The sequence below is a fragment of the Budorcas taxicolor genome, chromosome 17 (assembly GCF_023091745.1).
Source record: "Budorcas taxicolor isolate Tak-1 chromosome 17, Takin1.1, whole genome shotgun sequence".
Classification (NCBI taxonomy): Eukaryota; Metazoa; Chordata; class Mammalia; order Artiodactyla; family Bovidae; genus Budorcas; species Budorcas taxicolor.
The window spans coordinates 66,198,196-66,223,091 of NC_068926.1; the positions used below are offsets into that span (position 1 = coordinate 66,198,196).

The following is a 24,896-nucleotide window of genomic DNA, read 5'->3' on the forward strand; positions in this document are numbered from 1 at the left end:
ATCATCCTCAAACGCCTGGGTTTTAAGTCCCAGCTCTACCAGTTAATGCTGCATGACTTTGGGCAAGGGACTCCACCTCTCTGAGTCTGTTTCCCCATTAGTGAAACAGAGATAAAAATGTTGCTACTTTATGGAGTTTCAGGGAGGAATATATATAATAGTACACAAAGAGTATTCAGCCAGAGTCTAGGGGGGAGAGAGAGGGCGCTCAATGCCTGTCACCCATTATCCCCACCCTCGTTCTGGGCCATTGCCGACCCACCGCCCCATCTTTAGAAGCGCTTTTTTATATGCACTGAGGCAACATCCCAACAAGTGGTGACCTGTCCGGTTCACCGTCCGAGAGAGGAAAGGACTGCCCTGAAGCCAGAAGTGGAGGCCAGTACCACGTGGTGGCAGACCCCTCCAGGCCAAGGGCAGAAGGCTGGGCATGTGCTTTGTTCTCATGGGCAAGAAAGTGCCCCCAAGATTTTAAGCAGAGTCAGCTGCATGACCTAAGCGGAACTCCACCCTAGGAAGGTTTTCTGGTTTATAGAGAGAATAAAAGATAAGCCTCTCAGCAGAACGTGTGCCCAGAGCTTGGCACAGCACGTGGCATGTGGTCAGTACTTTATAAACGTTCCCGGAATTAAGCTGGAGAAAAGTTGCAGTTCATCTGATGCTGACACTTAAGGAACACTTCCCTCCACTTGAACAGATCCACTCTGTCTAATACTGTGTGGCGCTTTTTGTCAGGGACAGCAGAATTCCTTCAGCGAGCGTCTATAATGTACCAGTCGTAGCAATGGGGGGCATGGTGGTGTGCAAAACTGGTGCAGGGGTTGCCCTAAGGGAGGTCACTGTTTTATGGTTGAGATAGACGCTCATGAAGACATTGGGCTGCTGTTTGAAATGACCTCTAACAGACGTTCACAGTGGATGTAGAATCACGGTGGAGGGACAGGCAAGCTCCCTGGCAGTCAGGGAAGGTTTCACAGAGGAGGGCAATTTTAGTGGGGCTTTGGCAGATGAGTAGGAGTTCATCAAAGAGCAGAAAAGAGTAAGGTGGAGGGACAGGCAAGCTCCCTGGCAGTCAGGGAAGGTTTCACAGAGGAGGGCAATTTTAGTGGGGCTTTGGCAGATGAGTAGGAGTTCATCAAAGAGCAGAAAAGAGTAAGGTGGAGGGACAGGCAAGCTCCCTGGCAGTCAGGGAAGGTTTCACAGAGGAGGGCAATTTTAGTGGGGCTTTGGCAGATGAGTAGGAGTTCATCAAAGAGCAGAAAAGAGTAAGAGTATACATATATATATATATATATATATATATATATGTATATATATATGGGCTGAAAGGGGAAGGGCTCGTGGGTAATTCTTGCCTTGTTTACACAAGAGGCAGAGGATCTGGAGTCCCTGGCCCCACTATGGCAGGTGGAGATATTCAAATTGGGGACTGGGGACTGACTAAAGTCCCCACCCCATGCCCTCCTCCGATTGTTCACCATCCTTGTAAGTAAAGTATCTCCCTTCTTCCCCTCCCAAGCCTGGAAAGCAGACTCGGCAAACCAAGTACACAGTCCTTTGAGGAGGTGCTGCCAGTGAAGCCAGCATTGGGGAGGATAAGAACATGGACCTGAAAAAGCCCTAGAGATGGCCGCCCCCTCCCCCGACCCCGCACTCCCTCCCCAGTTTGTGCAGAAGGGCAAGAATGTCTTCAGTCAGTCTGCAAAGCCGAGCACATAGTCAAGCACCTACTATGTGCCAGGCACTATTTTAGGCCCTGGGGACCCTGAGCAGCACAAAAATTTTCCCTCCTCCCTGGAGCTGACCTTTGATGAAATGCCTTCTTCCGTCTCCCTGGAGACGGGACCTCAGGCCCAAGCTGATCAAAGCCCTACCCCCACCTGCCAGCTCCAGAAAAATCTGTCTCAGCTGCCAGCCTCCAGAAAGCCTCTCCTGCAGGACCCAGCAAAGGGGGCTGAAGATCCTTGCGGCACCTCCCCTGCAGCTTCAGGAGCTGTCAGGGGGCCCAGAGGTTCCCAGGGCTCCAAGTGTTTCTGGGGCTGGGGCGCAGCCCCCCATCCACCCCATGCACTAGGGGCTCCTTGAGGGGGTGCTGCCTGGGGACCCTCAAAGCCTGGGAGGACCCCTGTCTCAAACATGACTCAGATCCTGTCTGCCCCTGCCCGTACCCAGGTGAAGAGTGTGAATCTGTCCGAGGGGGAGCTGCTCTCCATCCGAGGGGTAGACGGCCCCTCCCTGACCGTCCTGGCCAACCACACGCTCCTGGTCGAGGGCCAGGTGATCCGCAGCCCCACCAACACCATCTCTGTGTACTTCCGCACCTTCCAGGACGACGGCCTCGGGACCTTCCAGCTGCACTACCAGGGTAAGGCCGGGTCGGGGCTGTTGAGATGTACCTTTGGCCTCCGTTCCCCTCCAGCGCCAAGGACTGCCACCCACTTTGTGCTGGTTTGGTAACACCATGGACCCCTTCTTAGATTCGTGATTCCTTCTGTAATTAATTAATGTGGCTGCATCTCATCTTAGCTGCGGCACACGGGATCTTCATTGCGACGTGCCGGCTCATTCATGGTGGCACATAGACTCTAGTTGCTGCGTGCGGGTTTGGTTGTCCCGAGACATATGGGGTCTTGGTTCCCTGACCAGGGATCAGACCCAGCTTCCCTGCATTGCAGGGTGGATTCTTCACCACTGGACCACCAGGGAAGTCCCTTAGATTCGTGTTTTTAAGAGCATAAAATAAAATATATACAATTCAAAAGGAAGCCGTTCATACTGAACAGCACTTGTCAAAACATTGTTCTGATCTATGATATCATAATCTATGTGCTTCTTTATTAACACATTAAATCATATTTCCCAGTGGCTCTGATAATTATTGTAATTTCAAAGGAGCATAAGAAATATGTCAAGATATTCATTTTGATGTGAACATATCTGATTCCCTTGGTGACAAAGCCACGGGTGCTGTGACTGTGTAACAGTTTGTCGTCTACCTTTGCGGTTAACCTTGAACCTGTTCAGTGAAGAATAAGCAAGCCCCCTTTTCCCATTCGAGTTCATGGCCCCTGAATCTGACACCAATCCCATGAAGGCCCACGGGCTTCTGGGAGGGAGCCTCTGCTGCCAGGGTCCCTTGCTTTTTTTTCCTTCTCCGCTTTCTTCTGTGTTTGTCTGCCTCTGGTCTCCTTTTGTTTCCTATTTACCATTTCCCTCTCTTCTCTTCTCTCTTTTCTTTATTTCATTTCTTTGGTTGCATTGCAAAGCATATGGGTTCTTAGTTCCCCAAACAGGGCTTGAACCCATGGCCTCCCACATTGGAAGTGCAGAGTCTTAACCACTGGACTATCCGGGAAGTCCCAGCTTTCTTCATTTCTTTCCTTGCACCTCTCCCTTGCTTCATTCCCACCCCCCCTCTTCTGTCTTCCTTCTCTCTCTCCTTCAATGTCATCCCATTTTCCCCCACCTCCTGGGACGCTTCCTTCCTGGGAGCTCTCCCTGGATACGTGCCAAGTATCTGCCAGGGAGGGGGGCGCCCTTCGCCACACCTCGGGAAATCAACAGCCATCCACGTTTACGTCACATTGACCAAATGTCTGGAAAAATACTTCATTTAAAAATTTCCCCTTGGATGTTTCTGAAACAGATGGATGCCTGTATACAGGAGTATCCGTTCCCTCGCACCTTCTCAGTATGCAGATGAGCGTCTGTTGTCTTTGTTAATTAAAAAATGGGGGAAAAAATAGCTCATTGAGCCATGAACTTGAATTCAGTCCTCCTCATGAGTACTGGGAGTGCAGGAATCCTCAACTGCAGGAGAGATCAGACCACAGTCCAGGGATGGACTCCACATTCTCTTATCAAAATAAAACTTGAGGAGCTCAACGTGGCCATGGGCACTCTTCTGCCACTCCATCCAGCAAGCTCTGCCCACTGCAGTTGACCTAAAGAGGCTCTCCTCTGGCATTTGCCATTTAATCCTTACCGCCCCCCATGCAATAGGGACAGTCCTAGGGGAGGAGAGTGAGTTCAGGGCACTGTTCACTTCCCAAGGTCACCTGGTTTTTACGTGATGGAGTAAGAGAACGTACGTTCACATCAGCCTCTTCCACAGCCCAAGCCCTGACCTCCCGGGACTTAGTTCCAGCTCTCACATCCTTGGCATTTCCTAAAGAACTGGTTCTCCCAACCCTGGCCCAAGAGCCTGCATTTTTAACAAAGGAGCCTAAGCTGCTCGTGTGGGTGGGACTAACCCACCTGGGTGATCCCGCCCCTCCTGTGCTCAAGGAGAAAGTAGTTCTGTCTCCACATGGAGAGAGGCTCGGGGGAGGGGTGGGGACACCCCAAACCTGCTGTCTCCGGTTAGGCAGGGTCGGGGGCAGGGTGAGCTTTGAGCCTAGAGAAAAGCGCTCATCTGGCAGTCTCAGCAGCGCGTGATCAAGTCGAGTCACAGAAATACACTCCTTTAGCACTCGGGAGTCCCTGGGGGCCTCATCTTTTCTCCTCAGCACAAACCAGCTCCCGGCATGTGGGTCGCGTTCTCCGTCTCCTGCTCTGAGAAACGACTGTCTGCCCCGGCATCTCTCCCCAGCCTTCATGCTAAGCTGCAGCTTCCCCCGCCGGCCTGACTTCGGGGACGTCACGGTGATGGACCTGCACTCAGGCGGGGAGGCTCACTTCCACTGCCACCTGGGCTACGAGCTCCAGGGTGCCAAGACTCTGACGTGCATCAATGCCTCCAAGCCCCACTGGAGCAGCCAGGAGCCCATCTGCTCAGGTACACGCCAGCCTCAGCCGGACCCGCCATGGGTGGTCTCCCAGGAGAGGAGAGACCAGCCCCCAGGGGGTTAAAGGGAAAGTGTTAGTCGCTCAGTCACGTCCGACTTTCTGTGACCCCACGGGCTGTAGTCTGCCAGGCTTTTCTGTCCGTGGAATTCTCCAGGCAAGCATACTGGAGTGGGTTACCATGCCCTCCTCCAGGGGATCTTCCTGACCCGGGCCTCACGCATTGCAGGCAGATGCTTTACTGTCTGAGCCACAAGGGAAGCCCGTGGTGTTAAGACTGACCTTAGGAAAGAGACTGCTCCAAAAATGTGGTGGCTGTCGGTTTTGTTACATGATAAAAATACACGTGACATAAAAGTGACCATTAGTGACGTTTAGGACGTTCACAGTACCATGCAGCCATCACCACTTCCTTCATCACCCCCTAAAGGACACTCTGGACCCATTCGCAGTTACTCCCTGTTTCCCCCTGTGTCCAGCCCCTGCGTTCTGTCTCTACAGATTCACTTATTCTGGACACTTCATATGCCTGGGGTCGTACATTATGTGATATTTTGAATCCAGCTTGTTTCACTCAGCATGGTGTTCTCAAGGTTCATCCATATAGTAGCATGTATCAGAAGTTCATTCCTTTTGATGGCTGAATAATATTCCATTATATAGACCACATTTTATCTGTTCCCTTATTGGGGGACATTCAAGTTGTTTTGGACTTTGGAGGTGTTACGAATAGTGCTGCTATGAACACATGTGTGAACATTTTGACGTGGACATATGTTGTCATTTCTCTTGGGTATATGCTGCTAAGTCTCTTCAGTCGTGTCCGACTCTGTGCGACCCCATAGACGGCAGCCCACCAGGCTCCCCCCTCCCTGAGATTCTCCAGGCAAGAACACTGGAGTGGGTTGCCATTTCCTTCTCCAATGCATGAAAGTGAAAAGTGAAAGTGAAGTCACTCAGTTGCGCCCAACCCTCAGCGACCCCATGGACTGCAGCCTTCCAGGCTCCTCCGTCCATGGGATTTTCCAGGCAAGAGTACTGGAGTGGGGTGCCATTGCCTTCTCTGTCTCTTGGGTATATACCCGTAAGCAGAGTTGCTGGGTCACATGGTAATTCCACATTTCAGTTTTGAAGGAACCGTCGAAGCATTTTCCACTGGCTGCACCATGTCCTTTCCCTCCAGCCATGTATGAAAGTACCAGTTTCTCCACATCCTCACCAGCACTTCTTTTCCATGCCTTCTTTTTATTCTGACTGCCATCCTAGTGAGTGTGAAGGTATCCTAGTGTGACTCTGCATTTTCCCAGTGGCTGATGACATTGATCATCTTTTCATATGCTTGTTGGCCATTTGTGTATCTTCTGGGAGAAAAGTTCATTCAAGTCCTTTGCCCATTTTTAAAATTTAGTTGTCTTTTTCTTGAGTTGTAAGAATTCTTTATGTTTTCTAGTTACTAGACTCTTATTAGATATATGATTTGCAAATATTTTCTCCCACTCTGTGGGTTGTCTTTTCGCTTCTCAATAGCGTGCTTTTTGTTGTTCAGTAGCTAAGTCATGTCCAACTCTTTGTGACCCCACGGACTGCAGTACACCGGACTTCCCTGTCCTTAGCTATCTCCCAGAGTTTGCTCAAACTCTTGTCCTTTGAGTCAGTGATACCGTCCAACCATCTCATCCTTTGTCACCCCCTTAGTGTCCTTAATTTTGGCAAAGTCTAATTTATGGGGGATTTTTTTTCTGGTTGTTGTTGCTTGAGCTTTTGATGTGACAGCTGCCATATTATGAGCCCACTCCATAAGCCAGGGCTGTGATGAATCCTCACAGCAGTCCTACATGGCATGAACCATTATCCCCATTTCACAGATGAGGAAACGGAGGCTCATGGAGGTGAAGTTTCTTCCTCCAAGTCACCAGATAGAAACTGAACTGGATCTAGCGTCCTTCTCTCTTGAGCTGTTTCCCTGACACATTCACTATTTAAAGTGCAGACGGGTGAGATTATTAGAAATTCATAATCCTGGGCCCCACACAAAACCAAGCAAATCAAAAATCTACATTTAGCTTGCTCTTTTTGTGGTTCACTGCTGCACATCATAGATTGAGAAGCACACTATGCTACACTCTATCTGTACCAGTGGCCGTAACCTTGACCTTCCTCAGTTATCGAGAGAGTAGTACCCTGTTAGATTCTCAAAAGTCCTGACTGTGGCCAGGAGAGTACAGGCTGCTCACATTAACTGAGCACCTACTATGTGCCAGGCCATGAGCCATGTATAAACAGGATACTGGGAATAAGAAAAACATCGTTCCTGCCCTCCAGGCATTTGTAGTCACTAGAATTGAAGATGCAAATGAGAGCTGATGGTAAATTCTGAGATTTAATTATTGCAGTATTGTTCTCTCAAGGCTGTTCAGAATTTTGTGTGTGTGTGTGTGTGTGTGTTTAAAAAAACAAAAGAAAAATCCAAACCATAGGGCAGTTGGTCTCCATGCCTCCCTCGAGTTAATTTTTATCTATGTATGAAATCAGAGAGGAATTAAGCCTCAATTTGTGCTAAGAAAGATGGATGGGGAGCCACGGCTGGCAAATTGAAGCCAAACAGAGTCATCAGTCGGCTTAATAAGGCAAGGAAGGGAAGCAGAGAGGCAGCAAATGAGCAGCCGCTCAGAGAGGACAGATGGCTGGAGCCCCCCACCAGGGACAGCTCGTCCATCTCCTTGGCCCCTGAGCTGTAGGGCAAGGAGGCTGCCTGCGTTCTGAGCACCTACTCTGTGCCAGGGATGGCGACAAGCCTTCTCGACGCAGTGTTTCACTTCTCATCTCAGTCCATAAGGAGGGTGAAATTATTATTACCGCTTTACTAGAGGTTCAGAGAGCTTCCGTGACTTGTCCTGGATCTACAGCGGGTAAGTGACACCGGGCAGACTTGAACCTCCACTTTGGGACAGGAGGCAGAGTGCAGAGATGGAGGAGCCGGTACTCTGTCCGTGGTCCTGAAAAAAAGTGCAAGTCTTCCTAGCAACATCTTTGCTGTAGGTCACAGCAGAGTCCAGAGCAGGCAAGGGAGCTATTGGCCTTTCTCATCTCTGCAATTTTTTATTAGTCATGAAGTCATTCAACAAACATTTAATGAGAGCCAAATATCTTCTAAGAATAAAACTGCCTCCCAACATTTGCAGAACTCTTCTCAGTTCACAAACCATTTTTTCATGTATGTTAGATTTTTATGATAAAAGTAATATATAACTCTGGTTTTTAAAAAATGTATTTCCAAGAAATACAAAAGTGCTGAAGAGTCTGACAAATCACTTTTATACCCCTGATCTCAATTGATCTTTGCATATAGCTCATTGAAATAGGTATGGCAGACCATTTTCTAACTTTTTTTTTCCCCCACTTAAAATATAGAGAGCATTTTCCTATACTCTGAAGTACTCTTTGATAACAAGGTTTTTAAAAACTATATGAATGGCATGCATCTCACCAAGCGTTTGTAAGTGGACATTCGTGTTATTTCTCAGTGTTTTGCTCTTAGAAGCAATCAAACAGTGAACATCATCATTCATACATTTTTGTGAAACTCTCTAAATCTTTTTTTGACATAAGTCCCCAGAACCTTAATTACCAGGTCAAAGTGTTTAAACACATTTTCCGTATTTTTCATCAGATTTCCCTTCTGAAAGGTCATAGCAATTTGCATTCTAACCAGGCCTGAATGGAGAGCAACCATTTCTCATCACTGAAGATGGCGCTCCCCGTTTATTGCTGCTCTTTATCTGGGCCAATTAGGTGGACGGAGATAGAATATAGTTTAGATTTGCATTTCTTTTATTGTTAGGCTGACTTTTTTGAGTGCTTAGCTAAGTACTAAAAGCAGACTTCTTCTTTGGAGAACTGCCTGTTTATGTCTTTCTTGATTACCATTTTGTAACTGAGAACCAGGGCACAGCCAGTGCATTAAGGCACAGTCATTCATTCCCTGCCGTGGATGCATGGGGCAGTGGTTCCGGTCGTGGGACTGGATCTCCTGTCAAACAGAACGAACCTGTCTCCGGAGGAGGGGACTTGCCCGCGGTCTTCCTCTTCCTAAGGGGTTGGGGTCAGAGAAGGATAAAACACTCACTTATCCTCCCCTCCACCTCTCTCTCTCTCTCCGCGATCCTCTCATTGCCCACCCACCCCTACTGTCTGGCTCCAGCCCCTTGTGGAGGGGCTGTGCACAACGCCACCATCGGCCGCGTCCTGTCCCCAAGTCACTCTGCAAATGCCAGTGGGAGCCAGTTCTGCGTGTGGACGATCGAAGCTCCAGAGGGCCAGAAGCTGCACCTGCACTTTGAGAGGCTGGCACTGCACGAGAAGGACAGGTAAACCCCTGAGGGTCCCCAGAGGCCTCATGCCTTCCCAGACTGTTAGGATGTGGCTTGGGATCTGGAGTCTTGAAATGGCTAAATTGTTGGCTCACGGAGGTCGAGAAAGGAAGAGCTGGGGAGGGAGGCGAGGATATTAGAAACCATCAGTTTTGATCTCCTCCTTTTACACATAAGGAAACCAGGGCATACAGAGGGGAAGAGACTTGCCCCAGTCACACAGCAGGGTAGGGGGGAGAGGCAGGAAGGGAGTCCCCCTACCTTTCACTGCCTCGTCCCTTCTCCTGCACATCCCTTTTTGCAGTGGAGCAAGGAGAGAGCGTTTCCTGAGCACCTGCTCTGTGCCCAAATTATGTATTGGCCTCAAAGGAGAATGGGAGAGAAGAACGTTGATTCCTGGTGTGACAGGAAATTGAGATTCAAAAACCAGATGTATGCACATGAAGGAACTTTCGATAACAAGACAGGATTTAGCTAAGAGCACATCTGTCAATGCTAAGTAATAGGCACAGAAGCCAGAATCGGAAAACTTTGATAAGCTGAGACCTTATTCCAGAATATTCTGAAACATTCTAGAAAATTAGGATCTTGGCTGCTTAGAATTGCTGTGTTGGAATGGGTTCCCTTGGAAACAGACAGGATGACAATGGTGTGAGAGAAAGTGGTTTATTTAGCAGCTGATCCTAGAAAGCACCAGGAAAATGAGCAGAGAAGAAAAGGGAGTAGATACAGTGTGTGTTAATAGTCAGGTGTCTTATCTACAGGGGTCCCCCAGGAAGCTGTATTTAGCATGGCTCAGAGACTTCCTGTCAGAGGGCAAGGGAGCTGGGGTATTTATCTACCCACTCATCCACTGTGGAGGAGGGGTGCTCCTGGACACACTGACTGCCCAGCATTGCTCTCACCCCTTGAGCTGGCTGAACTGGCTGATTCTCAGAGACTCTGGAAACTGGCCAAAACTGGGTGAGCAAAGAGTGCTGAGGGGTACGGGTAGGGCACCCACAGAATGCCAGCACCTTCAAGTCCTGGAGTCTGTCCGACTTTCAGCTTAGAATTATGGTGTCCTGGCTTCTTTGAAGCTTCAGACCTAAACCATTAACCTCTGGGAAAGGATTCTGAGAAAATACCAGACAACTGAATAATTTACCCAACTCTGGAGTCCACTTCCCTCCAAACTGTTCAGCTTTATCCTGAACAACTCTGTATCAATAAATCACTGCCTTAAAGTACAAGGTGTCTAATAGGGGCTTCAGAGCGTGGATTCTCTGTAGCATCAGAATGGCCTCAGGAACCTTTAAGAAAAACAGATGCCCAGTCTCTTCCCCCTGGAGACTCATTGAGAAGCAAGACCTGGGAGCCCTCAGTGATGAATGCTTTTTAACATTCAGACCTCTAGTTTGCCTCTTCTGAACAGTACTGGGAATAAACCAAGTGTACGTTTAGACCAGACAGTGAGAAGCAGAAAGAAAAATTAACCAAAATGAGTATTTTCTGAAAGTTTATGAAATCCTGATAAATGAGCCGACAGACACATGGACACTGTAGTTTCACTGGGTGTTTCTGTGGAGCCCTGCAAAGGTTTATGAAAGGGAGGTGTTGACAACCACCAGGGAAAACCAGTGCTCAAGTGTCTCTAGGGAAAGAAGTTTGGGGTTGCTCATCAAGGTCAAAGCATACACACACACACACACACACACACACACACACACACACAGGAGCGAAGGTACTCGCTGTGCTAAGAAGAAAGGGGAGCTTTATCTGTCCATGGACTTTATTGAGGGAAAACAGCTTAAGTACCACAGTTGCAAGAGCTTAGAGCTAGAAGAGAAGGCTCCATGTAAGATATGGGACCTTGATCTAAACCTTAGAGATTCACTCAGGGAACCCAAAATACGGTGAGTGGATGGAGTAGCTAGCCCAAGCAGGGAGAATAGGAGTGGAGATGGACAAAGATGAGGAGGTAAATGTGGGCCATCTTCTGAAGGGCTTTGGCTGCCAGATGCTTCTAGAAGCTGTAGAGAGTCATGGAGGGATTTTGAGTAGAGGAGTGAAATGAAATTTTAAAGATGATTTCCACCCCCCCAAAATGAAGTCTTTCTAAACTCCAGTCCCATAATATGCAGCATAGAAAGTGGGTTCTCTGGTCAAATATGTTTGGGAGACACTATACCCAGGCTCTATCTTGGTATCAAGGCACATTCACTGGCAAAGGCACTGACAAGTCCTGCAAGGGAAGAAAATGTTTAATTTTCATTTAAATTTTCCAAGCCCATTTGACCAGAGACTATACATAGATTTAAGATAAAACTCTTCACTATTTCAGACATTCTAGAGAACATAGCTAGAAAACTGCTATCTTGGGAAGAGTCATTGACTGTAGAGATTTTGAGATCCTGAGGATTTGCCCTGGAGCAACCTTTGTTGCCAAAGGCTTCAATTCTCCTAAACAAGAGTCCTGGGAATGGCCCCAAAGACACAATAAAGTCAAGAGGGATTAGAAGATTGTGAAGAGGCCCTTGGCCTCTACCCCAGCCCCCTCCTTATCTGAATCACAGTGGACACAAGGCAGAATAAACCGACTGAGACTCCAATATTTCTACATTTTGATGGCATTAGAAATTCATATGATAAACGCTTTATATGGGTCATGGTAAAAAAAAAAACTTGAAAAATTAAAAATGCCTAGTTATGATTCCATCCATAAAAGTAAGTGATCCAATTTGTGTACTGGTTCCTTCCACATCTTTGCATAACTTCTTTAAAACTGCCATGGCTAGCAAAGAGTCAAGTGCCAAAGGGTTTTAATAACACTAAGAATGTCAACATGTCTGATACCTTTCAGTTTTCAGGGTGCTTCATCTTTTCAAAGCCCCCCTGGAAGACAGATAGGAAAGACTTTGTGACCCCTCCTTTCAGGACTGTGGAAAGTGAGGCCCGAGATGGGTTGAGACTTGTGTAACCTCAGTGGATGGGGAATTGGGGACTGGAAGTTGGGACTCCTCTAACTGCACACGCAGTGTCCTCAGGAGGCAAGAGTCAGTGGCAGAGCCTGGTAGTGGTCCAACACTTGGTTGTCTGACCTGCATACCTGCACACTATACCCTTGGCCTCTAATCCCCACACTCTTGTACCCATTTTACAGATGAAGAATCTGAGGCTTGGTGGGGTAAAGTGTTTTTGTCCAAAGTCCCATAGCTCAGAATTTAAAGGTGGGACTGTGATTACATGTGTATTTGTGTGTGTGTGTGTGTGTGTGTATCAGTGTTTCAAGAATGTTATTAGCCCAATCATCCAACTTCTTAGTGAGTAATAAATACTGCTACCGCTAAGTCGCTTGAGTCATGTCCGACTGTTTGCGACCCCATGGACACCCTGCTTGGCTCCTCTGTCCATGAGATTCTCCAGGCAAGAATCCTGGAATGGGTTGCCATTTCCTCCTCCAGGGGATCTTTCCATCCCAGGGATTGAACCCACATCGCTCTCGTCTCCTGTATTGCAGGCAGATTCTTTACTGCTAAGCCACTGGGGAAGCCCATATTAGTAATAAATAATTGGTAACTATTAATTCAGTGGGTCATTACATCATACACAGCACCTTCCTTACAAGCTCAGAATCCATCCATGAGTCTAGGATAAGCATTGTACAGAAAGGGAGACAAATTTGGTGAGATGATGCAGAGTACCCTGGTGAGTATGGGGTGAAGTCGGGGTGTGAGTCAGGGAATGCGGTCCCAGAGCGGGCGCGCACAGCACACGCCTCCTGCTGCTGCATGTCAGTGGCCCCTGAAGACCTCTCATTGACCCCCATCTCCTTCCGCACTGCCAGGATGATGGTTTACAGCGGGTTGACCAACAAGTCCACTCTTCTCTACGACTCCTTCCAAACCGAGAATGTCCCCTTCGAGGGCCTGCTGAGCGATGGCCACACCATCCGCATCGAATTCACGTCCCACCAGCCGCCGGCGGCCTCAGCCTTCAACATCCGGTTTGAGGGTGAGGGTCCCGGGGAGCGGCCCCCTCTGCTGGGTTGTCGCTGTGGGATTGAGGGAAGCATGGCAGGGCTGGGTCTTGGGAGGCAGAAATGTGACCTGCTAAGACTGGAGAAGAGGCCGTGGCTAGACTGCCCCTTGGACCCCCAAAGGCTGCCTCTTTGGGGCTGGGGAGGCAACGGTCCTTGTTCCCATTTCAGATATGAAAATAAAGCGGTAGAGAGGCCAGGTGAATGGCCAAGGGCCCTCAGCAGGTCAGCAGGAGCTGGAGTGGGGGGTCTGGTACCCGTTTTCCATGGGGCTTCCCTAGCAGCAGGAGGGGCGCCTGCTTTTGTGGCACAGCCCCGCGTGCCTCCCCCGACTCGCGTGAGCACGGCCCTGCACGCCTCCCCCGACTCGCGTGAGCAGCTGCCCTCTTTTGTGTTCTGGCCCAGCCTTTGAGAAAGGCCACTGCTACGAGCCCTACATTCAGAACGGGAACTTCACCACGTCCGACCCGACCTATAGCATCGGGACCATAGTGGAGTTTACCTGCGACCCCGGCCACTCTCTGGAGCAGGGCCCGGCCATCATTGAGTGCATCAACGTGCGAGACCCGTATTGGAACGACACGGAGCCCCTGTGCAGAGGTGAGTGGGTCACAGCCCTCCCTCCAGGGTGTCCCAGGGCCCTCCGCTCCTTCAGATGAAGAGAGCCAGCTTGTGTACCGATTCTAGGATTAGAACCCTTTCCAGGGCTCACTCTTCGTTGGGTCAGGTTTGCTGCTGATCCTTGAGAAAATTACAAAATGGATAAAATTGAAAAGGGGCCCCTTCCTCCGGATACAAGGCCCCATCATGCACAGCTTGGTGAGAAGATCTCTGCATGGAGTTCAGTTCCTACATATGCTGTGCAGACTTGTGCAGTGCACAGCCCACCCAACAGCACATGGCAACCCTGAGTCTAATTAATGATAATGATGATAATAATAGTTGTTAAGAGGAGTGCAAAAAAAAAAAAACTGTGTTGCAGGCACTCTGAGCATTATATGATTTAATCCTCACCACAATCCTGTCTTGTTCAGTTGCGAAGTCATGTCTGACTCTTTGTGACTCCATGGACTATTTGTTACCCACCGGACTCCTCTATCCATGGGATTTCCCAGGCAAAAATATTGGAGTGGGTTGCCCTTTCCTCTTCCAGAGGATCTTCCCAACTCAAGGATTGGACTCTCCTGCATTGGCAGGAGGATTCTTTACTGCTGAGCCACTGGAGAAGCCCACTACCTGAGGAGCATATTATTATTGATCCCAGGTACAGACAAAGAAATAGCAGCTGTGATGTGACATGCCTCAGAAGACACTGAGGGTAATTGGCAGAAGCAGGCATGGAACTCTCATCTCTCTGTTCTCTGAAAGCTGTGCTCTTTGCCCCTTTGGACAGTGTTAGCTCTGTGGAACCCTCAGCTATGTGGACGCCCAATGGCCTGCCCTCCCCGCTGAGCCACTCCAAGCCTGAACTCACGTGGGGAGTGTGGAATAATGAACAGAGCCCTGGCTCCTGGCAGCCGCTGCTCAGATGGCAGTTGGCGTGAAGTCATAGCCTTGCCGTGGTGAGGGATTGATCCCTGTATTAAATGTGCTGGTTTAACAGAGCAGAATTTATTGGTGCTTTGGCCTCTGCCACATTGAGAACTTTCCAAAGCAGCAAACACAGAGTGAAATTTAAAGGGCCAAGTGCGGCCACACATCTCCACTTCCAGTTCGGAGCCAGGGCCCTCCACAGTAACCTTAACTAAGAATTACTGAATGCTTACATTGTGCCTGGCACTGTGCCGTGTCTGACATCCATGAGCTCAGTTAAGCCTCAGAATTATCCAGTGAGGTCTGCACTGGTGTTTCTCCCTGCTGTCCAGAGGGAGACAGCTGAGGCTCCAAGAACTTACATGCCTTGTCAACAGATCCTTTGGTGGCCAAGGCAAGACTCGAACTCAGGTCCACGTGATTCAAATGCACCATCTCTTGGTCACTACACCCCCTGCTCAAGGGGGAGTCTGTTGAAGAGTTCCTTGAAACCTTGGGCTTTGTCCTTGGTCCTGAAAGCCTGACTGCCATCCCTTAGTATCCGCAAGGGACTGGTTCCAGAACCAGCGCTACCCACTACCCCAATATAAAAATTTATGGATGCTCAAGTCCTTATATAAAAAGACACATTCTCTTATACACTTTAAATCATTTCTAGATTACTTATAATACAAAGTAAATACTAGTAAACAATTGCAAGCACCATGTAAATGATACAGGAATGTCCTAAATGCAATGTAAATGCTATGTGAACAGTTGCTGGTGAGTGGCAAATTCAAGGTTTGGTTTCTGAAACTTTCTGGAATTTTTTCAGACTTTGCTTCTCAGTTGGTTGAATCCCAGGGTTGCAGAACCCCCAGTACAATGTCCTTATACCGCCTTTGCCAGCCTTCAGCTGGAGGAGACAGGTGGCGGTCTGAATTTAATCCTTCCACACATGTATGGACTGTCTGGTCTCATAGCCCACACTCCTAGCTGTTATGCCATATCTGTCTCCTTATGCATCATGTCTGTCTGTCTGTGCCTTTTACAGCCATGTGTGGTGGGGAGCTCTCTGCTGTGGCCGGGGTGGTGCTGTCACCAAACTGGCCGGAGCCCTACGTGGAAGGTGAAGACTGTATCTGGAAGATCCATGTCGGCGAGGAGAAGCGGATCTTCTTAGACATCCAGTTGTGAGTGTTTCTGATGGGTGGACCCCCAGGTCTAGCCAGTTGGGGAAGAAATTGCTCCTGCTTGATTGTTTTGACCACTATTAATCAAGCACCTCCTGTGTGTCAGGGGCTGTGCAAATAACTGGGGTCCCTATGGTGGGGAAACAACATACACCCAGAAAGAGCCCCTGTCCTCAGGAAATTCAGTCTGCTCAGGAAGCATGCACTGAATGAGGAGATGCATCAATGTAACTTTGTTAATGCACCTTTGTAAGGAAAGGCACCTGATGCTATGCGATTCTATAATGGAGATCTGACGTCAAGAGGAAGGTCAGCGAAGCCTTTCCTGGAGGATCTGAGAAAGCTCAGAATGTAAAGATGAATTGGAGTGAACGTATTCAAAAGGAGCAGAATCCCCTGAAGGCCCTGTGCCAGAGCAAGGACAGCATTTTCAGAGGCCCGGATGGCCAGGATGGTCAGGAGGAGGAGGGAGTCTAACACACACAGCAGTTCGTTTTCCCGTCTGATCACTCAGCTAGAGCAGAAGGTCCTTGCAGTCAGGACCTGGTCTGATTCATCTCTCTTCCGGCATCTTACACAGAGCCTGACACACAGCAGACGCTCAGACAGTGACTGCCGAATGAAAAAGACATGTTACAGTGAATAGACTTTCCCTGGCTGTGTGTCTGTTTTCCAATACTCAGTGAGGGAACCTGTTAGATGCTCCATCCAGAACTTGCCCTCTCTAAGCCCGCAGGGATCGGGAGAAGGGTACAGAGACAGACAGTGGTGTCTAGAAAAGCAGAAGAAAGGGCTTGCCAGCAGACTCAGACACATGGTTGGGTGCCAAGTTTGGGAGGGCCTCTCTGGATGCAGACAGGACCTCTGGGGGTCAGCTGTCCCCACAAGCCTGAAGTAGAACCCGCTTGACTGGGAAGCAGAACTCTGGGGTTGCCTGGCTTTGCAGAGGAGCCTGGCAAGAGGAAGATGATTTGCAAGACTATGAGTGACTATCTTTGGAGCAGTCCCTTGGAGGCAGGAGTGTCCTCAGAGGCTGCCCTGAGTCATAGATTTGCACGGTTGCCTCTGGTGGCCTTGGGGTCGGGCCAACCTGAGTCTCGTCTCCTCCACCTCCAGCTGTGAGACTCTGGACTTCTCTCTGGGCCTTGGCTTTTCTCATCTATAATGAGATTCCTGGAACATGGGTGTTTTGTGGCTACTGGAGGCAGGAGTTAAGCCTCCCTTGCCCACTGCCTCCCTCCCTCCTCAATGATAAGTCACCCCTTTCTCCCATTCTTAGCTGTCTGACTTCTAGAGCCTGGAATGAAGTGTCATTCATTCAAGACATGTTTTCTGAGTATCTGCTATGAGCCAAGCACTGAAAAGGCTCTGATAGTTGCCAACTCAGCAGTAAAGCTTATACTGGAAAAGAGTGGGTTGACTGGTCTCTATAAACTCTGGGAAAAAAAAAATTGCTGTGCACTTACTGTGAGGCAGCACTAGGCTAGGCACTGGAGATACAGTTGTGAGAAAGGTGGAACAGTCTCCGCCCTCACTGTCTAGTGAATGAGGACATGAAACTTTGTGCAGTGTGATAAGAGCAATGATGGGGAGAGCAGGCATCTGTGTGAAATCATGGAGGGCTTCCAGGAGGTAGTGACTTCTGGGATGGGATGAAAGAAGATATGCAAGTGATGAAGAGAAATGAAGAGGGTCCAGACAGTGAGTTCAGCATGTGCAAAGTCTGGAAATGAGAGAGAAAGTGGCCCACTTAGTGGCTAAACGGGAGTTCAGTGTGTCTGGAGTGTGGAGGCTGGGTAGGGGTTACATGTATCGTTTCACATGCTTTTCCATTATGGTTTATCGCAGGATATTGAATACAGTTCCGTGTGCTCTACCATGAGCCCTTGTTTTTTATCCATCCTATGTATAACAGTTTGCATCTGCTAATCCCGAACTCCCAACCCTTCCCTCCCCCACCCCCTTCGCCCTCGGGAGCCGGAAGTCTGTTCTCTGTGTGCCTGTTTCTTCCTTGATGCATTTGTTTGGGTCGTGTTTTAGATCCCACATAGAAGTGATGTTGTATGATGTTTGCCTTTGACTTGCTTCACTTACCATGGCCATCTCTGGGTCTAGCTGTGTCACTGCGGGTGGCGGTATGTCGTTCCTTATCGTGGCTGAGGAGTGTTCCCGCGTGTATATGCACCACCTCTTCTTTATCCGTTCACCTGTTGATAGACATTCACATTGCTTCCATGTCTTGGCTGCTGTGAACACTGCTGCAGTGAGCATTGGGGTGCATTTATCTCTTCAAATTATATCGGTAGGTTTGTCAGGCTGTGTGCCCGAAGTAAGGTTGCTGGATCGTATGGCAGCTGTAGCTTCAGTGCTAAGAGGAGCCTCCATTCTGCTCCCAACGGGACTCACCAGTTTACATCGCCACCAACAGTGTAGGAGCACTCCCTCTTCTCCACACCCTCTCCAGCATTTGTTATTTCTAGACATTTTAACGAAGCCATTCTGACCAGTGTGAGGTAATACCTCATGGTAGTTTTGATTTGCATTTCTCTAATATAAATTCAATTTTTAGAAATAATGCCCCCTCTTTATAAAAAGTATCTCCCTACCAGATTCAGACTTGAGGAACTACAAGTCTAGAGAGTGGTTAAGGTCGTTTCTCATGGAGGTGGTGAGGAAAGCTATTTTTCATCATTGAGTACTTACTGTCTGCAAGGTTATTCTCAAGTGTTAATTAATTTGCTCCTCCAAGTAATCCTAGGTGGAATATCCAGCTATTATATAGCTCACCTTATTTCCACCTGCTTTCTCACCTCTTCACTTCGATGTCCAAGAGGCATCTCCAGTGAAGTCCCCAGACTTAAACCCCTTGATTCCCTTTCTCCAAACCTGTTTCGACTCATCTTCCCATCTCAGGAGGGAGTCGTCCATCCTGCCAGCTGCTCAGACCCGAAAGACATGGGGTTATTCTAGAGCAGGAGGATGCTGGTCAAGGTTCCACAGTGGCTTTTCTTGGCTGGTGGGCTGGGGAGCAGCTCCCCGATGTGCAGCATTTGCCAATTTCCTCGATGTAAATACTTACGCTGTGAAACCAGTTTCAAGCAATCAACACAACATCAACAGGCTCACCAAATGCCTGGACCCTTAACAATCAGCTCGTATGACCCAGAAGGAGCCACTGGTTCCAGCACACTGCCTGTGAACTGTAACAGGCAGAAGATAGGCAAAGATGGAGGGAACAGTGTTCCAGCCAAAAGGAACAGCATGTGCTAAGGTCCAGAAGCAGGAAGCGTGACTCTCTTATTATTCATCCATAACATGGAACATATGCTGAGCATTTACTGCATCCCAGGCATTCACATCCCTTGTGAACAAACGCAGGCAGCAAGTCTGGTGGTTATCTCCACTCTACAGATGAATAAACTCATAGAAGTAGAGGGCTTCCCAGGTGGCTCAGTGGTAAAGAATCCTCCTGCTGATGCAGGAAATGCGGGTTCAGTCCCTGGATCGGGAAGCTCTCCTAGAGAAGGCAGTGGCAACCCACTCCAGTATTCTTGCCTGGCAAATCCCATGGACAGAGGAGACCGGCAGGCTACAGTCCATGGGGTTCACAAAGAGTCAGACACGACGGAGCGACTTAACACACACACGTGCATAGAAGTAGAACGGTGACTGTGATCACATGGCTGGGATTCAAACTGCTTGCCATGTCTCCAGGGCCTGGGGTCTTCGCCAGCCTGTGAGAGGACCTAGCCTATGTGTCTGGAGCTCAGAGATAGAGGGGGCACGACACCAGTGAGGAAGCCGTGGGATCAGGCAGGGCCTTGAAGGCCACATCAGGGAGTCTGGACGTGCCCAAACCAGGCAGCAGGGGAAGGGGTTCAGGCAGCTAACAGGATTAAAGCATGGCAAGAGGGAGCTGAGCCCTCGGGGTCACCAGCCCGGGTCTCTCCACGGCAAACCCCAGCACACACTTGGCAGAGCGGTATCTGGGCCTGGTGCCCGCTTCCTCCCACGGAGGGAAAGAAAACAGCATCTCACTAGCGAGGAAGCCACGCAGCCCAGGAGCTGCTGGCTTTAATTTATCTTGCTTGGTTTCCGCTGACAGTTTTAGTAAACCAATTTGGCTGTGATAGAAAAATAATTCCATCCTCAGGGCCCCTCACGTGGCCTAAGTGTTTGCAATTGTTATTTATCACATCGGGGAAGGGGAAGGAGTTTGCACTGCTGGACCAGCTGGGTAGGTGGCCTGTAGTAGGTGCTGGAATGTTTGCTGAGTCATGAGGTCCTCAGCCACCTGTGGCCCGCGAGAGGAGACTCTTCTCCCCCTTGTCTTCTGGGCCCATCTCTTGATGCTGTGGGCATTAGGATAGCGGCTCTAATTAGTCATCATTTATGAAAGACCTACTGCGTGCCAGGCCCTGAGCTGCATCATTCATCCCAGAGAGCGATAATGAATGTGAACGTTATTACATGGAGATAATAATTACATAATTTAGTGCTAATGTGAGCAGAGATAATTGCAGAGGGGTAATTACCCAAATTTAGAGATAACGTACGCAGAGCACATCACATGGGGCCCGGCATGTAGTTGGCGCTTCATAAATGAGGACTCGGAGAAGGCAATGGCACCCCACTCCAGTACTCTTGCCTGGAAAATCCCATGGACAGAGGAGCCTGGTGGGCTGCAGTCCATGGGGTCACGAAGAGTTGGACATGACTGAGCGACTTCACTTTCACTTTCCACTTTCATTCATTGGAGAAGGAAATGGCAACCCACTCCAGTGTTCTTGCCTGGAGAATCCCAGGGACGGCGGAGCCTGGTGGACTGCTGTCTATGGGGTCGCACAGAGTTGGACACGACTGAAGCGACTTAGCAGCAGCAGCAGCAGCAGCAAATGAGGTCTGCAGGTGCCAGGGACCCTCGTGAGTCCATCTTGATCCCCACTGCTTCGTGGATTTGGGAATGACACCACAGAGAGTGAAGCGGCTGCCTCAGGTCACACAGCTAGGGAAAGACAGAGCCAGGGTTGGTGTGCACACCGTAGCGTCCACTTGCATTGACTTGAACAGCCTTTTGGGGGCATCAGCTATATGTCTCAGTGATGAAGCCAGAAGGCTCCCAGGCCTCCAACAACTCACAGGTCAGGAAGGGAAGTAGGACCATAAACAGACAACCCCACAGAATACAGGCACAGTGCTGTGGCTGGAGGGGGTGGGTTGGGGCACTGGGGTTATGGAAATGTCACAGAGAGGGTGGCCTCCAAGCAGGATTCTGAGGAGTGTCCTTTGGTCAAACTGTAATGGCAGAAGGGCATTGCCCGAGCGGCCCCTGTGAACAAAGGACTCAAGCAGTGTTACAGGATGCCCTGAACTGCAGCAGTTACCCTGTTCAGTTCAGTTCAGTTCAGTTCAGTTCAGTGGCTCAGTCCTGTCCGACTCTGTGACCCCATAGGCTGCAGCATGCTAGGCTTCCCAGTCCACCACCAACTCCCAGAGCTTGCTCAAACTCATGTCCATTGAGTCAGTGATACCATCCAAGCTTCTCATCTTCTGTCGTCCGCTTCTCCTCCTACCTTCAATCTTCCCCAGCATCAGGGTCTTTTCCAATGAGTTGGCTCTTTGCATCGGGTGGCCAAACTATTGGAGCTTCAGTTTCAGTATCAGTCCTTCCAATGAACACCCAGGACTGATTTCCTTTAGGATGGACTGGTTGGATCTCTTTGCAGTCCAAGCGACTCTGAAGAGTCTTCTCCAACACCGCAGTTCAAAAGCATCAATTCATCAGTGCTCAGCCTCCTTTATGGTCCAACTCTCGTATCCATACATGACTATTGGAAAAACCATAGCTTTGACTGTTTGGACCTTTGTTGGTAAAGTAATGTCTCTGCTTTTTAATATGCTATCTAGCTTGGTCATAGCTTTTCTTCCAAGGAGCAGCAGTAATTAGAACCCTCTAATTGTGTTGTCAGTATCATGGGTAAGAAGGTGGGTGAGATGAGTCAGGAGCCCCCAAACTGTACCTCCTTCACACCCAAAATACCTAGTCCCTGACCCACCTTGTACTTCCCAGTTCCGTCAGGAATCCGCTGCTTACCCTAAAGTGCGTCTGGATGTGAATCTTTTAAATCCTTCAGAATTTTTTTTTAATATATTTATTTATTTATTTGGCTGTGCCAGGGTCTTAGTTGCAGTACACAGGATCTTTGGTCGTCTTTGCAACACATAGGGTCTTACCACAGCTAAGAGACCTAGTTCGCTGAGTGGGGATTGGACCCTGGCCCCCTGTGTTGGGAGCATACAGTCTCAGTGACTGGACCAGCATGGAAGTCCCTGAATCCTCTCTCTTCTTTCTCCTTCTTGCTCTCTCAAAACGTAAAGCATAAAACAGGGAATAAAGAAACTAAGGTGTGCTTGGAGAAGAGGCTCGAGGATGGAATACCTGGCAGGAGGCCCAGAGAGGGAAGGTGGTTTGCCCAGCACTGCACAGCAAGTTAGAGTTAGGCCCTGAAAGACAGCCTGAGCGTGGCTGCAAGAGCTGAGCCCTGGGGCCACAAGCTTGGAGGTGCCGCCTGCCAGACACGAAGCTTCTAGAGGCAAAGAGTTATTGTTCAGTAGCTAAGTCGTGTCTGACTCTTCAGGACCCCATGGACTGCAGCACACCAGGCTTCCCTGTCCTTCATTATCTCCTGGAGTTTGCTCAAACTCATATCCATTGAGTCAGTGATGCCATCCAACTATTTCATCCTCTGTCTCAGCCTTTCCCAGCATCAGAGTATTTCCCAGTGAGTTGGCTCTTTGCATCAGGTGGCCAAAGTATTAGAGCTTCAGCATCAGTCCTTCCAGTGAATTTTGAGGGTTGATTTCCTTTAGGATGGACTGGTTGGATCTCTTTGCAGTCCAAAGGACTCTCAAGAGTCTTCTCCAGCACCACAATGTGAAAGCATCAATTTTTTGGTGCTCAGCCTTCTTTATGGTCCAACTCTCACATGCATATATGACTATTGGAAAAACCGTAGCTTATACTATATGGATCTTTGTTGGCAAAGTGATGTCTCTGCTTTTTAATACTCCGTCTAGGTTTGTCACAGCTTTTCTTCCAAGGAGCAAGCGTCTTTTAATTTTGTGGCTACAGTCACCATCCGAAGTGATTTTGGAGCCCAAGAAAGTAAGATCTGCCACCGCTTCTATATTTCCCCATCTGTTTGCCATGAAGTGAGGGGACCAGATGCCATGATCTTCATTTTTTGAAGTTTGAGTTTGAAGCCAGCTTTTTCACTCTCCTCTTTAACCCTCATCAAGAGGTTCTTAATTCCTCTTCACTTTCTGCCATTAGAGTGGGTATCACCTCTTTTAGGGTCAGAGGGAGCTCCTTTCAACCCTGACTCTGCTGCTTACAGACTCTGCATTTTCAGGAAGGTGACAGAAGGTGGCTGCCTTGCAATGGGATATTTTGTTTATATCCCCAGGGCCTGGCACACAGTAAGTGCTCAATAAATATCTGTTGAATAAAAGAGAGGAGACCTTGAGTGTGTATGTTTATTAAACAGCATGCGAAGTTCTCAGGAAGGTTTCTGGCATCAAACTGGCAAACAGTCGTCCCTACTATATGCCAGACTTTATGGCAAACACTTGGCAGGAATTATTTCATGAATGATGATGGCAGTTATCATTGGCGTCAAAATCAGTATCTAAATTCATTGAGCACTTCCTGTTTGCCAGCCACTAAGTGCCCTTCACGTCATTTACCTCTCACCTGAGAAACGTGTGTGATCACGTTGTGATTGCCCCCATTTTACAGATGGGAAAACTCAAGAGGCTCAGAGAGGTGAAGTCACTTGCCCACGGTCACACAGCTAGAAAGAAACCAAGCGGGATTGGAACCCAGGTCTCTGGGGCCAAAATCCAATATTATAACCGCACAGTAAATGGTAATGAGGTGTTCAGCAAAGGAGAAATCCCTTGACTCATTTTACAGAAGGAAAAAGTGAGGCTCAAAGAGATGCCCTCCTCCCTTTTCCTGGACACCTACTTCATATATATATATATATACATATATATTTATTCGTGGAAAAATGAAATTTCAGCCAAGCTCCAGTTTGCTTTTCTTGGGTCCACAGTGGAGCACAGCCCCAAATCTCTCCCTGTTATGGACCCCAGCACAATCCATCAGCCAAGAAATAAAAGAACCTAATAACAAACCCCAGTAACCATATGAATGATAGCTATGGAATATGTCTCTTCAGCTGCTGCCAACCCGTTCTGCGCTAAGTCAATTCCAAGCCCTAAAAATTAAGTGCCTGTCCAGGGGCACTCCTGTTCATCAAACAGATATAGCTTCTTTGCGCGGTGAGAACTCAGCCCAAAAGCCAAGCAAGAAGGGAGAGCTGAGAGTTGAGGGCAGGCACTTCCCTGCTGGTCCAGTGGTTAAGAATCCACACTGCAATATGAAGGACAGGGTTACGATCTCTGGTTGGGGAACTAAGATCCCAAGTGCCACCACTGCTGAGCCCAAGCACTCTGGAGCCTGCGCAGCACAACGAGAGAGCCCACACACTAGAGAGTCCACACACCACACCTAGAGAGTTCACACACCACGACTAGAGAGACCACAGCCACAACTCGAGAGCCCACACACCACAGCTAGAGAGTCCACAGCCACAACTAGAGAGCCCACACACCACAACTAGAGAGCCCACACACCACAGCTAGAGAGTCCACAGCCACAACTAGAGAGCCCACACACCACAACTAGAGAGCCCACACACCACGACTAGAGAGACCACAGCCACAACTCGAGAGCCCACACACCACAACTAGAGAGTCCACACACCACAACTCGAGAGCCCACACACCACGACTAGAGAGTCCACACACCACAACTCGAGAGCCCACACACCACGACTAGAGAGTCCACACACCACAACTAGAGAGCCCACACAACACAACTATAGAGTCCACACACCACGACTAGAGAGACTACACGTCACAACTAGAGAGTCCACAACCACAACTCGAGAG

General features: G+C 48.9%; 1 protein-coding gene across 1 annotated transcript in view; it reads left to right on the top strand.

Annotated features, from left to right (window-relative positions):
• SEZ6L (seizure related 6 homolog like) overlaps positions 1–24,896 on the top strand; it is a 71,668-nt gene that overhangs the window by 5,138 nt on the left and 41,634 nt on the right. Inside the window, exons 5-10 of the mRNA XM_052654471.1 lie at positions 2,173–2,365; positions 4,592–4,777; positions 8,987–9,152; positions 12,982–13,148; positions 13,579–13,773; positions 15,740–15,878. Coding sequence (XP_052510431.1) covers positions 2,173–2,365; positions 4,592–4,777; positions 8,987–9,152; positions 12,982–13,148; positions 13,579–13,773; positions 15,740–15,878 — 1,046 coding nt within the window. The remainder of the gene's footprint in view (positions 1–2,172; positions 2,366–4,591; positions 4,778–8,986; positions 9,153–12,981; positions 13,149–13,578; positions 13,774–15,739; positions 15,879–24,896) is intronic.